We start from the raw sequence: 14,907 nt of genomic DNA, 5'->3' as shown, positions 1-14,907 counted from the left end.
TGTGTGTGTTTCTGTCTCTGTGTCTGTGCATGCTCTTGTATTTCTATCCTTGTTGGGACCATTTAAGATTTATACTTTAAGAGTGAACACATTTTTAGCTGATTCTTACTTTTTGCAAAGAGTATTTTGTGTGAATGTATGAATGTGCAGACTGATTATAACAAGTAACACACAGAAAGCAAATCCTGGACATTATAATGTCTCAGAAACCTGAATGTCTCAGAAACCTGAATGACATAGCAGTCGCCAGAACCTTGCAGATGACTGAACCTGACAGGTAACACCATGTTACGTCTGTTCATTCAGAGGCAGCTGATAATAAGCATTCATTTATCAGCTCTTAGTTCAAACAGAGTGGCTGGAATATCCGTTAAAAATTGAATGAAGCATTTTGGAACTTGGCAAATGCTAATTTTAGGCTACTTATTCTAATATGTAGTAGTTTTAATCAGCCTTTGTTGATGATTCTCATTGGATTTGCTGTTCCATAAGGAACACCTCCTTAAGTAAAATGGCAATTCAGTCAGATTACAAGCTAGGGTGAGTTTTTTGTGCATTCTTTAAATTATAGCAACGTTTCAATTTGTTTTGTTACAGGAGGTAAGAGCTGTTTTTGACGGGTAACATATCTTTTTCACAGCAGAATGCAGCATAAAATAGTAGGGTAAACACAGCTGTTTCCAATGATAATAATTAAGGTTTTGTTCCGTTTAGTGCAGCAGAACCTTTCCAGTGAGTCACCATGCTTAGTAGCAGCACACTGACTCTGTTTAACCTGAATGGAACAAAACCTTAATTAGTATCATTGGTAAAAACCTGTGCTAAACATACTGTGTTATGTCAAAATGGCTGCTGGAAAAACAAGGTCCAGGGTGTGATAATAATAATAATCATTTATCAATATAGTACCTATGTATATTGCAATCGCTTCAAAGATTTTAGAGCTAAGCCCCCGATCTTTACTGTCCCTTGACTAGCCTCTGCTGAGGTTATATTATGGACAGAGGAAATCCATTATGTCAATAGGAGGTGTCACAAGTATGGTACAGATATATATGTACAGTATGTGTCTGTGTGTGTTTCCTTACTCCACAAAAAGAAAATAACATATACACAAATATTGATGGTTGTATTTATGTATTCAAATATAAATCATACTTTCTATAAGGGTACAGCATGCAAATAGTACAATATTACATGCATGAACAAAGACATATTTGTGTCAGTGTCAACAAGTGTGGGCATAGTAACCACATGTTGGATAAGGTCTTAACATTATGACGGTGCACTGAATTCTTCATATTTGCATAAATTAAATGGAAAAAAAGAAATCCCCCAGTGTGAACTCTCACAGTTTTCCTGAAGACCTTCAAAAGGTCTTTGCTGCTGGCTCCGGTCTAAATAAAGTCTGACTCTGGCAAGAGATGAAATGACTAAGATTTAAAATGGATGAGTTTGTCTTTAACTTTTCCCTCACAGCATCAGGGATTCTGGGTTTAAATCTCAGCCCAGGTGCTCTCTGTAAGCAGAGGAAAATAGATTAAGGAAACGTGCCTCTCATGTATATTCCCAAACAAGGTAAAAGCCAACTCTACACACAAGGGTGGAACGCTGTACGATCATGTTTTATATATGCTACCACTACTTGGCTTGTTAACTGTCAGATGGTGGCTAATGAACCAACAGCTCTGCTTTTCCACATCTGGCACATGCGATTTCTCATACATGCATAATTTCTTATGGATTTGCTCGCTTCCCTGAGTGAAGCAGGAACAGCGCCCCACACCACCAAAAATGGACTCCAGGATATTAAAAGAGCTCCAAGAGGATGTAAACAACTATCACCACAAAATAACACAGTGATGTAAAGCAGCAACATGAAGCCATTCTGTAAGTGGTGTTTTCAACTTTATCTTTAAAAAAAAAGTATTTGAAAACAGCTTAAAGATTATAGCTACAGGAGGTCAATATGGAAAATATATTTACACAGTATAAAATAAACAGAATGTAACTCTGTTATGGTGCCTGAGAGGGAACAGGATTAGGGTGAAAAAGTAAAAAAAAAACATAAATCTTACTGCCACTACCCTTCAATTTCCCATCCATTATTTCACTCAGGTTGTACTGGCCATTAACTGCCACTTTATGATATCCAGCAATTCAGACAATTTCATTCACCAGAGCAGTAAGGTCATAAGCACAATGTAGGAAGCCTACCGTGATGGTTGATTTGCCAGCATATTTCCCGTACTTCAGCAATAAAGGCTTCACCATCTTCTTTTGGGCCACAATCTGAAAATAGCAAGATAAACACAATGTTGGCCTTGATCCCTTAGCAGTAAAGAGCAGTGTACAGGGATCTGAGTCATCAACATCAGTGATAATTATCCATCACTTGCTTTGACACTATACATAGCAAATATATCGCATGTCACAGACAAAGGGGGCTGCTTTAAGTCTTTGATGGCAGACAAATCACAGTTTTTAGGGCACTTATCTAACAGAACTTTAATTCAACAAATACAACTCAATAAAATGGGTTAGTAAGACAGTTGCACCTGCTTACCTGGCCGAGAGTGCACTCCACCCCACCCAGAAAGTCATCATCGCGGGTCCCAATGCTGTGAGTGCCATGGATGTCATAGACTTCAAAGCGAAGCTTCTGAACCTCCTCAAAGTGGTAGTCCCATGAGAAGACCTTGGCAAAGACCGGGTGCAAGTTGCTCTTGATCACTTCTGTCCTGTCCAGCTGAGAGGGGAAACACTGAATGAGATTCTGGACCTTCGCTCCCTTTCATCGAATACATTTAGACATTGTAATATTTCTTATTTTAATTCACTAAATGTGTGATTAAAGCAATAGTAGACCTTATGGGAATGAAGCTTTTCTTTGACAAAGTGATTTACACATTGTATCCTATATACTTTTTACAGCAAGATCTCTCAAAATGACATTGGAAAATACGACTTACAACATATCCCACTTATTTCAAGGAGCACCAGCGTATATACTTTAGAAAAGCAAGTGTTATTATGTTTCGTCAAGAGGATCATATGAGAGAAGATTGGAGAGCTCGGACATTTAATCTCAGCGTACAGAAAACGTCCATGCTTGTCTTTCACAGCCTGACAAGGAAAAGATGAGCTCTCTGAGGCCCCATCAGCTCATGATGTAGGATTTAGCTCTCACACAGCTCCATGAACATTTATATACTACTTATATGTCACAAGGACAAATCATCATACATAACATAATATCTATGGAAGTTATTTTTTATCAGTCAATAATATGACCATAACCTTTGTTTGGTCATTATTAAATACATGCAATACATGCATTTTCATAATATACTGTTTATGTTTAATTCATGCCTTGGGAATCTATGAAAATTATACACCACAGAACGGAACAGAGCCTTCATCTATTAAACATTAACTGGCTTTAGTCCTACAGAAGGTTTTACATCTGAAAAAAGCTTTAGTGGTCACCCTACACATTGGCTTGGACACAGTTTTGTCTGTCACGATGTCCAGAGTCATTTCTTCATTTTCCGTGCAGCAAGACCAGACTTTGAGTCATGATGACTTCAGAAATTGGTGATATTGCTCTCTTGTTTCTTTCGTCTCTCTTAGTGATAGACTTTTTACAGAAAAAAAGAAACTGAACTGTTTTAGGAATAACATGGTATTTCAAACAAAAATCATGCTGCTTACCACACACACACACACACACACACAGAGAGAGAGAGAGAGATGCCTGAGCAATAGAGCAAGAGGAGAAAATTCTCATTACTCAACTCGTCTTTTTAATCATACAGTGCCTGCAATCAGGTGATTATATTTAAGCTGCCTGTATCAGTTATCATTTTACTATTTTATAGCAACTAACAAAACAAGTAATAAAAAATCACACATTTTGGACCACCCTTTGAGTTGGTTCAGTTGAATCCTAGCTGTCAATCACAGTCTATCAATGCACACAGGAGTCAGACTGCTTACAAAGGTGAGAAACATGGCATTTAGCTGCGATCATGGACTGAAAATAGAACATAAGAAAAGATAGGCTAGCATATGTTGAATGAACCTGCTTGGCCCACTGACTCTAACTTTAACTTAACTAAAGCCAAACGGATTTTCAAGTCTGTGTTGGCTAACTTCGCCAGCCTGCCCACCTGATGTTAGCTTGCTGGTCGAACAGAATTTGGCTGTGGAGATGCACACACACACACACACACACACACACACACACACACACAACATAATTACCAACAGGAACTGCTCCCTCTGTTTCCCATTGGTGTTCAGTTTGGTTGTGATCTGGCAACTGTGAAGGCTATAAAATGTGATTGATATCATTTTCATACTCATGAAACCAGTCAGTGACCCCTCGTTCCCTTTGAGCGGGGGCATTATCATCCTGAGGGTGACCACTCCTATCAGGATAGAAATGTTTCATCATAGAATAAAAGTGATTAACTTTGTATATTGTATTGTATTGTATATTGATGAAAATATTCTTGTTTATTGTATTGTTATGGTTTTTATCTTTGTTTGACACTGTTGCCAGTCTGCACACTGAGCAAGGACGTCTGCCCGAAACATCTGTGCATGAATAAACAATTTAATTGAAGTGCTGTCCTGCTCATGACTTTTTGATTTTTGCTTTTGAGCATTCAGCTCCCTTGTATGCCTGATTATTTATTCTTCTTTGCCTTATTGCCAATTTGCAACTTGAGTTGTTGTTTAGTAAATGGTTAAACAGGTCACATTTGTTCTTTAAAATAAAGGGTTTTCTGTGGTTCTAGATGAATGACCTGATTGGTTCTTCAGTTAACACCTGCCTCACATTTCCAGGTTTGTAGTATGCAAACAATAATAATAATATGTTCACAAATGGATGGTTAGTAGGAGTGATTTCTCTACAGTTTCCTTTTCACTCTGGCAAACCTCACAAAGAAAGAAAAGAACTTCCAGCAATGACTTGGCTTCCGCAGCCTCATTCATCCCCACTTCTCTCTATTGTCTTTACTTGCCTTCTTCCTCCTCTCTTTGCGCCATCTGGATGGACAGATTTGGGATGAGTCTGATGAGTCTGTTTGTTGATGAAAGCTAATCAGAGATACGGAGGATAGGTTGTGCCGAAGTCTGTGACGCCTGTTTGTTGTTGGTGTGGAGCCAGAACTACGGCGAGATCCCTGACATGGAAAATTGAGGCTTTCTCTAATCAGTTCTGCCAAGCAGGTAGAACATTATCTATGTTGCTCGATCATAACAAGCTCCCTGTAGATTAGGTTATATCAACAGAAAGATCAGGGTTTGAATTAACTCATTATCATGGGAGTATGTCGAGTCCAGTTCACACAAAAAGAAGGGAAATCATGTCTGCCCTGCTTCTGCGTTTGTCCTTGGAGGAGATCAGGCACTGAAATAAAGTAGTAATGAAATAAAAGCAGTTCAGCAAACAACAACTGCAAGTCAGTGGGGCCATACAGTATGAGCTCAGAAACGGGAAAGAGGGTGGCGGTGATATGAGTGGGCTCAGCCTCTTACTCAGTTGTTGACGTAAGTAAACAATTTGCACAAGCAATGTTGCCTCCCAGTACTGAGGGATTTGACAGCGGAGGATTGAACAACTTGTGTACATTGTCAGGACTGTCAAGACTCAGATAGATAGATATAATGGTGGAGGGAAGTAGAGGTCTTTTACTTCAGTACAACACTATAAAAATGCTCCATTCCAAGTAAAAGTCTTGCATTACAGGTTTTTCTCAAGTACAAATATTATTTTGGGTTGTATATATTATATTACTGGACTATAATTGCAAGGAGAGCATGATTGTAATGTTTTAGCAGGTTGGGCTGGTGATAATTCTAAGTAATTTATATATAGGTAGTGTAATCAGATAAATGTAGTGGAGTAAATACATACATACAGATAGACAGATAGATATGATAGATAGATAGATAGATAGATAGATATTCAGACATCACCATATTCTTCAGTTAGCTAAAAATAGCCACTCATACACATATATGCTGCACTGAACCCAGGTCAGTCATCTCATGTAACAACCTCCTTACAACCAAGAAGAATCCATAACTGTGTGCTCAAAAGTGTCAGTCAAGTGTTCTTATCATCACTGCCACAAAATAGCTCGAGGTTCCACATTCACACAGCCCAAACATTACAGCGAGCATCTTCCACAAATGGCTCCCATGTGGCAGGGATCGGCCAGAGTTGCAGTTAATTATTATCTCCCATTTCCCTGAAAAGAGAGCTTTTTATTGAATGAAGGGTTGCGGGGGAAATAAATCTATACAATTAGTTATTGTCAGCCATGTTTTAACACATCCTCTACTTAATGGAGACCTGCATTTTGGCTTCCCCTCATGAACTAAATTACTTAATTAACAGGGAAATGAGAGAAATCATGCCCACGCTCCAAATCAGCTTGGGACCGAACCAAGAAAGTAAACATTTTCAGCTGGAACACAACTCATCACACAGTACATCACCAGCCTACTGTTTGTCCATACATGTAGACCAGTGGGATTCATGTTCTGCTGTATAATATGTTGTAAATCATTGAATTGTGGAGACAGACTAATGCTCACTCTTCCTCTGGAAGCTGCATTTCACATTTTTAATTCTGAATCAGACAGCCGTTGTGTGAGCAATGACCTTTTTTCTGAAAGAGTGAATTATCTCCCTGGTTGATCTTGAAAACACGGGTTTTGGGGGGATAACTGGAGTGGGACTGAAAATGAATCCCAATGTGTAAAATTTACACATCACCACTGCTTAATCTTAAAATCTGAGCTTTTTTAGATTTGTGACACTGGATAATGGAGGCAGAGCTATCTGTGCTTTCCCCATTGTATTTCTGTGCAACCAATGAGAGAGATCACCTTAAGGTGCTGTAATTCAAAACTCTTAACACAACAAATAATATGAACATAGCTGGATTAATAAAAGATGGTGGATTCATTTTTAAAAACTACATCCTGCTGCCTATAGAATTAGTGATTGAGGAGATCTCAACCTATCACTTCTTTTCCCACAAGGTCCAACTGTGCATTTGTTTAAGTGAAAGGGGGTCAAAGGATGGGGCTCACCTCTGTCCACTGTCCGTTGGTCTGTACCATGAGTATGACACAGGGGTCTGACTTATTCAGCGTGTCTCGGTCCAGCAGAGCTTTGCAAGACACACGCAGCTCCACTTTGGAGACGCAGGTAGCTGGACCGCTGAGGCTGGTCGCAGGGGAGGTGGCCTCCTGAACGTCATTCATCCTGGCGCAGGGCAAGAGAAGCTGCCAACCAGTGAAGCAATACGGTTGGTAAGGCTGTTGGTAGCTCCGAGGGATGGGAAAACGCAAGTTGGGTGGGTTGAGGGATCTCAGTAAAGACGTGGCACGCTCACAGGAGACAGGTTCTTTTGAATTGGTACAGATGTCACAAAAAAGAACAGAGATTCCTGTGTGAGTCCCAGGGGACCAAACAAAACCCAATATGTTATTACTGCCTGTCAGAGCTATCCCCCCCTTGTGAGGCGTATCATCTCACCTTAGTAATGATGGGAGGCAGGACATGAAGGTGGTAGGGTTGGAAGGGTTGTGCTGTCAGGAGTCTAGAACAGATCCATGGAAAGATTCATTCAACACAATTAAACCCGGAGCTTCCTCTTTTAAGTGCCCTTAATTCAAGATTGAACAACGCTATCCACAAAAATATATACAAAAACATAGACAAGACATTGTCATTTTGTGCATGCATTTTTTTATCCTGTTTCAAGTACTAAATAGTTTACATGGAATGAAATTGTATTTTTTCTTTCCCCAACAATGGGTAAACAAGTGAAAGTGTGTGATAAAATCAGAAATCCCACAACAGACACATGGCTGAGTGTCTTTTTTGCCCAAAGGATAACATAAAACTAAGAAAACGACTTTGATTTGTTTCAGCTCCAATGAGGCATGGCACCCGCCCTGCTGAAGTGTCCTTGAGCAAAGGGTTTCTGACGCCACTTAAGTGTTTTAAAGGGAATATAAAGTGTGGATTTCTATGCCGGCATCATTTACTCTGTGTCACATTCTCAGCAGAGAGCTGAACAAGTGCACGGCACTGTTTGGCTTTCAGCACCAGGGACAGCGCCCGTGGTTCTGTTTACCAGCTGTGACTCTGGACACCAGATGTTACCCAAAAAAAGCATCAATCTGAACATAAGCTAAAAAAAACCTCGAAATACAATCCGATTCATAAAATACGAGCCAAGCAAAAGTTCTAATGTTTAAAAATAAAAAATAAAAACCCCTCTCGGTAAAGCAACACGTCCGCTCCTGAGAGAGAAAGGCTGCGGATTCAACCTAACAACTTACTGAAGGCGATGCAGGAAACGCTCCTAAATGCTTTCTTTATAATTCATCACAATAAATGAAACACATCTGTAATCACATCTGCAAAATCCCAACGCACAGTTACCGATCAGGGTTTGCAAAACAAGGATCTAGCTTTCCTACTTACAACAAAGCAAAGCGTCGTACTAAAAAACACCGAACAGTGCACTTTGATAACATCGTGTGTCACTGACTGCTCTTACTCACTTCCAATAAGACAATCTATAGCTGATCAAAGACAATAAACACACACACACACAAGCAAAACCGCAAAGAATCCCCTCATCAAAACAACTCAGTTTAAGAACTCACTTCCTACCTGCCGTTGTTCTTTACTCTTAAATACACTTGTTTAATCCTCTCCCATAACACACTGCCTTGAATGGTTTTTTTTCTTCCCTCAGCTGAAACTCATTGGTCAGACTGGTGAGGAGGGAGTGGGCTCGGCGCGCGAAAATGGGGAGTGGAGAGGAGTCCAGCTGCTGATGTAAGGATGGGTTTTTTTTTGGTTTTTTCAGTTCAATTCAGAAATCGAGCTGTGGAAATGCGTTACAGATCCTTTTATTGATTATTATAAGATGTATGCGGGGGGAAATATGTGCATGCTGCTTCTTATTTGTGTGTGTGTGTGTGTGTGTGTGTGTGATTTTGCTGACATTCAGGCTGAAAGAATGGTAAACTTGTGATCTACGAGCAAATCAATGAAACGCATCTAAGGGTGAGGCATGCAATATCATACTCTTCCACACTTCTCTCCTTTCACCAGTAATCCTATGCAGGCTCAATAGAGGGGTTTTAATATATATTTAGACTTGATAATATCGATCAGATTTGTTCTCCAGCTACTCCATCCTACTGTAATTATAGTGTCACACTGTTAACAATCCTCCATTAGCACTATGATCATGTTTACATACTGCATACATTACACAGTTCTGCATACAGTAGATAAGCATCTCTCAACTCTGCTCAGATTGAGAGCAATTTCCTCCAATAAGCTCGCAATCTCAAATAGAATGTTTGGGCTCCATCACACCTGTGAACATAAGAGGTGGAATCAGATGCTTAGATGATGATCCTCTCAGTAGGATCCATAGTTTGTCAATTTGTACTCATATAAGAAGGGAATTAATGTCTAAATCACCTGCCTGGCTTTGTCTCACCTCAGTAATAAAAAAAGCCAAGGACACAGGTGAGACATTTCACAGCAAAACATAAACATAAAAGGACGGATCTTCCAGCAGCAGCACATCACAACCAGATCTCCATGTGGGAGCTCCAGACAGCTGAGGACCTGTGACTCTGCTCTCTTACCTTTATTAAATACACACACACACACACCCACACCTGTATTGTATGTGCACATACTTGAGTCTAATGTCATTCACATTAAAATGACCATGAACTGATTCGTCAGTGTAGATCTTTAATCATTTGACAGCAATGTATGTTACGTAACGTATTGTTTCTACACAGCATTTATGCTTGAACCTTTTCACAGTACACCCACAAATGTATTATTTTCATGAATGTATTTCCAGACATTGCATAACATTTATAGATTTTTAGGCTGCACTGACAAAACAGCAGCTCTTTGGAGAGTTTCAGAAGCGAAGGCCAGGAAAGACAAAAGAACAAAATGACTTTTTAATTTGGGTTCATCGAAATAAAAACAAAAAATGAAATAAAAGCTACGGTTTGACTGTTTAAAAGTACCTTGTGATGCTTTCTGTTAGTTACTGTGCACTTTATGATAATAGAAATGTGTAGGCTTCAGCTGTTGCAACATTTTACACCTTTAAGGCTTTGAAATCTCAGGATTCTGAAGTGTCCTTCACACACAAAGGACACTTTCATTAGAGCTTTGCAGCATCACAACTTTGGCTTTGATTTCTAGAGGACATGGCTGATTCTTTGAGAGTTAACAAAATCATGTGTGCAGCAGACAGGCAGGTCAATCAAATTATTCCATCAGCATGAAAAATAAAACATTTTTGCTCTCTGCTTTTTTAATTATTTGCTCTGTTAAGTTGATAACTTACACCTCAAACAAAGACAAAGACCACACTTCTCTTACAGGTTGATATTATCAGTGACATTCTTTAAACATAAAGTTGCAAATTCATGCCTGTGCTATTTTACATGGAAAACTTTCTGCTTTATGACATAACCATCACCTAAAGTCAGTTCTCTCCTGCAGTTTTCACCCCCACTGCCCCTTCTTCCATGAGTATTCAGAGTCTGCTTTGGGGCACACACCTGAGCCCTGTTACGCCACAGCTCCAACCAAACAACGGCCATCTGCTGCTGCTGTGTCGGTTCAACACCTCACAGGACATTCCCTGACTTTACACATGGATTATCTATTCAGACTCCCCCCGCTGCTTCTCCCCAGTCACATTCAGTGCTCGCCTTGGCGCTGCTGACCACATTGCGTGTACAATAACCCAGCATGGCCTGATGCACTCGCACTTTCAGTCAAGCTCGCCCGGTGTGTTGGTGTAACATCATCCACAGTTTTCCACCAGCAGCTCCCTAGAGTAGAGGTATTTTTGGACATAGGTAGGTTTTTGGAAATCTTGAAAGGCATTATTGATTCTAAAATCTTTCCTATTGCCGATAGTAGCTGTAGCATCCCTGTTAATGGTAATCAATCACCGAGTTTGTGTTTCAGCAGGCTCGATTTCAAGTAACAGTTGTCCTCATTATATTTGTCTTACTGACCTACAAATACTGTGGGCAGGTCCCCTTTAACATGATACAGGCAATATATCACAGGGTTTGAAGGTGACACTGCAGGAGTACACATGCAACCTCAGTTTCAGTAGTGTTCTTTGCTGCAAAAGGAGCAGCTGAGAGGTACAAGTGCATCAGTATGCAAAATGAGCATTTTTAGCTCTCCACATTAGCAAATTCAGAGATCAGGTGAGCAACTGTGAAACACTAGTCATTCCCACTGTGCACAGAAGAGAGGAAATTAAACTCTGAACTCTAACCAAAGCAGGTATTTGGCATGAAAAATGTATCTTCCAAAAGAGATGCAGTGGGTCTAGGGCTGCACTAATATTCTCATCAACATTCTTCTAGTTAACTGATTAATCATTTAGTCTATGAGACATCAGAACAACGAATAGTGAAAAATACCTGCCACAAATATCCCAAAAATTCAAAATCCAAATGAGTTTCAACCAGCATTCACAATAACCAGAGAATGTTTGGTGTTGCTTGATAAATAATCAATTAGCATATTTGTTGCAGATTAATTCTCTGTCAAAAGGGTAATCAATTCATTAACTAGTCATTTCAACTCTGGGTCAGTCTTATGTCATTAACTTAAAATCCTCTCCTCATCCTGTTTCTGCAAAAGACATTTAGATCCCATATTGCATTGATTTGAGTACTTAATTGATTTGTTATTGCTTTTATAAGCAGTTTATCATAGGACAAATCAAACTCACCTCGCTGGTGAATAAGTGAAATGTGGGGGTTGTTCACAGTGTCCAAATCTTGACTAATTTATTCTGCACTCAGTTACAGTTGCTTTAAACGATGGAAAACATATTTAGGTAAGTGATAGTGGTTCTAAAAATCCATGGTGTCCTGTTACATGTGTGTTTTAAGTAAATAGATTAGTTTGCAGTACCCTATCTTAAGGACCATCAATCAGAGTTTCTATTTCATCCATACCAATCATCTCGGGTCCAAAATGATTTGACTGTCCACTCACCTCCATTAACTGAATAATTCATTTGCATTCAGACAGTGGGAACACAAAAAGGACACTAAAGGAGACACAGACAAGGACACTTAGCCTCACTCCAATCCTGAATTTTTTGTATAGGGTGACGTGATCATTTTTGCGAGTGGACATTTTCCAATGGTAATGACTAATGAATTCGAAATAGGCAATCTCACTCATTAGGTGAGTTTCTCTGTTGTTTTGTTCATTAACTTTTTATATATTCATTTCACCTTATCAGAACAACACAGCACACCCGACATGTGCTAACAGTTTAGAAAGGTCCAGAGTCTCTGTTGTCATAGCAATGTTTTATATTAACAGTCCGTTTTGGTTCATGTCTGGCAGCATATGACGTTCTGTATGAAAATTAAAATTCTACTTTGCCTACCCCCCGCACCAGAGCGCAAAAATGTCCCACTGGGATGAATTTTTTTTCTTGCTTTCCACCTCTCCTGACCTTCCTCTCGAGGGCTGTCGCTGACTCCACTTCTACCCGTGCATTATCATGCTGTAGACAGCGTACAGGTCTTCTAGTATTATAATAGCCTGTCGTGTTTAAGAGGCTCTGCCTGATTTTGAATTTTCAACTTGATTTTATTTCTGGTGACCTGTCTGTGAAAAAATAGGAGTTAACTGGAGTTCAAAGTAACGCATCAGTTGATCTTGTACCACATGCTTACTTTCTGACTAAATTAATCTGATTATAGATTAGGAGATTGTATGCCAACTGTCACTTTTAAAAAATATAGCTGTTAAAAATATGTATTTACAGTTCCTCAGTTAGTCAACAACCCCTACTCCTAAAGGCTTTTGTGTCTCCATTAATGGGCTATATTTTGTGCCTCTAGTGCCACCTACTGCTGTAATTATGAGTCTAACAGACACTGAATCCTAATTTCAGGTTTTAGTTCATAGCCACCGCGCTTCATACTGATGTCAGTTTATCATCAGTTAAATTTTAGTGACAGGGAATACAATTGTTTTGTACTATGAACTGCTCAGATTTCGATCAGTAACTGTCTATGGGCTCAGAAATTCTACAGTATGCACTATATAGACCCTTTTCACAGACATTGCCACAGTAAGAACACCACAGGTGTAAAGACTAAAATTGATGAGGGTTGAATAGGGCTGGCATTATGAAGCTTAGTTACCTGAATAGAGCAGAGCCATTGTTAGTTATTAGTAACACCTGTGCTTTTCCTACAGTTAAAAGTTGTACTGTGTAAAAAACCTGCTCAGATTAATAGGCTCAGATCTGATTTCTTTGGAGCACAAACTTCTGCTCAAGTTATTTCTGCTGTTTATTCCCTATTCCCAAAGCAATATTACAATTGAAATGAACTTTTATTGTAAATACTGTTCCAGCAGAACACATTTGATACCATCTATAAATCAGATCTTTCCTGTGGTGATACCTGTAAAAGTGTATTTTCCCTAGTTGTCCGAGGCTATTCCATCAAGTCCCCTTATCAGACTAGTGCTACCACAAAAACCCAAAACAAGATCATAATCAAGACACTCATATTGATCTTTTTAAACACTTTATTTTGCAAAGTTCCATAGTGACTATTTTCACTTCTTCTTTTCCACGTCTTGCTCAGCAGCCTCTTTAGCTCTCTTGGCACGGATGCCAAAAAGACGAGCATTGGCGCGGGCCATACGCAGGCTGGGGAAAGCCTTGAAGTTCTTCTCATCCTCAGAGATAACCCGGGCCTTCTCCTTCTTGTGTACCTGGAAGAGAAAAAAAATTAACTTTACATCTTCTACCACTGTGGCAAATGTCAAAATCCAGCCAATTTAACATATTGATATGCAAAAAGAAGTCCAATTTACACCCTAAATATTTTGGGAACAAGAATTTGTTTTTCCAGTTTGATTTAAAAAGCAGTCATCAGATAAGGGGTTCAAATGTTTCATCAAGGAAATACAGAGATTCCGGAGATTTGTCATCATCGACTGCCACGACACAAAAACACATAAGATGGTTTTTATCATTCTTAACACACCACTGAGGACATGCCAGTACAGCTACTTCATGTGCTATTCTCTTTAACGCGGCACAGCGCTCCACTTCAAACTGCAGTATTGAAGCTCTGTTTTCTTGCACACTGGCCAACAGTGAGTGGATGTGCATATTTAAAATATGAGCCAACCCTGACTTAAAGTCTTATGTTCTGGTTTATTAACATAATGGCATTTACAAGACCAAACTTTATTTACATATCTTGATACATATTAATGACAGATGCACTTAATGACATGCCGTTAATAATGAGACAGTGTTCTCCACTCCCTCAGTCTCTTCCTGTGGGAATATCTTGTGCCCATTTTAAAAGTAATGGTGCTCCAATCAAGGTTTTTGCGGGTAATCGCCGACCACTAGATCAGTATCAGCCAATACAGATTACAGTCTATTTAAAGCCTTATTTAACCAACACTGTATATTAATATGGAAATTCATTATTAAATTGTGAATTGACAACTTTATTGGCAGGGGAGGTATAATCTATTTCTACAGGTAATTTATTTCACCACCTTATTTTGGTGTTTACTCAATATATTATGTGTACTTGCTTCACCTCCCCCCTTTCTCTCTCTCTCTCACACACTGGCCCCCCCATCTCTTTCTGCTTCTCCCTAATGTGTCATTCAGGCAGTATGTGTCTGCTCTGTTGACTTTCGGGGTCAGCATTATGTTTTAAAGTCACGGAAGAAACAACTCATTTTGGATTTCTTCACCCACAATTCCATTTTCAGCAACTCCGCCG

General features: G+C 39.4%; 2 protein-coding genes and 1 non-coding gene across 3 annotated transcripts in view; all 3 read right to left on the bottom strand.

Moving 5' to 3' along the window:
- cpne7 (copine VII) overlaps positions 1-7,628 on the bottom strand; it is a 30,215-nt gene extending 22,587 nt beyond the window's left edge. Inside the window, exons 1-4 of the mRNA XM_035681725.1 lie at positions 7,565-7,628; positions 7,117-7,433; positions 2,567-2,749; positions 2,218-2,292 (exon numbers count right to left, since the gene is read on the bottom strand). Coding sequence (XP_035537618.1) covers positions 2,218-2,292; positions 2,567-2,749; positions 7,117-7,290 — 432 coding nt within the window. The 5' untranslated portion in view covers positions 7,291-7,433; positions 7,565-7,628. The remainder of the gene's footprint in view (positions 1-2,217; positions 2,293-2,566; positions 2,750-7,116; positions 7,434-7,564) is intronic.
- Positions 7,629-13,663: 6,035 nt separating this feature from the next.
- rpl13 (ribosomal protein L13) overlaps positions 13,664-14,907 on the bottom strand; it is a gene marked incomplete in the record, with an annotated part of 3,678 nt that continues 2,434 nt past the window's right edge. Inside the window, 1 exon segment of the mRNA XM_035652473.1 lies at positions 13,664-13,870. Within this exon segment, the coding sequence (XP_035508366.1) occupies positions 13,712-13,870 (159 nt within the window).
- LOC118321334 lies at positions 14,011-14,091 on the bottom strand. Its single transcript, XR_004796402.1, has one exon. It is a non-coding gene; the product is annotated as a small nucleolar RNA MBII-202 (small nucleolar RNA).

Source organism: Morone saxatilis, unplaced genomic scaffold (genome assembly GCF_004916995.1).
Source record: "Morone saxatilis isolate NCDOM2014 unplaced genomic scaffold, NCSU_SB_2.0 Contig11, whole genome shotgun sequence".
In the NCBI taxonomy this organism is placed as follows: domain Eukaryota; kingdom Metazoa; phylum Chordata; class Actinopteri; family Moronidae; genus Morone; species Morone saxatilis.
This window is presented reverse-complemented; position numbering and strand designations above follow the sequence as displayed.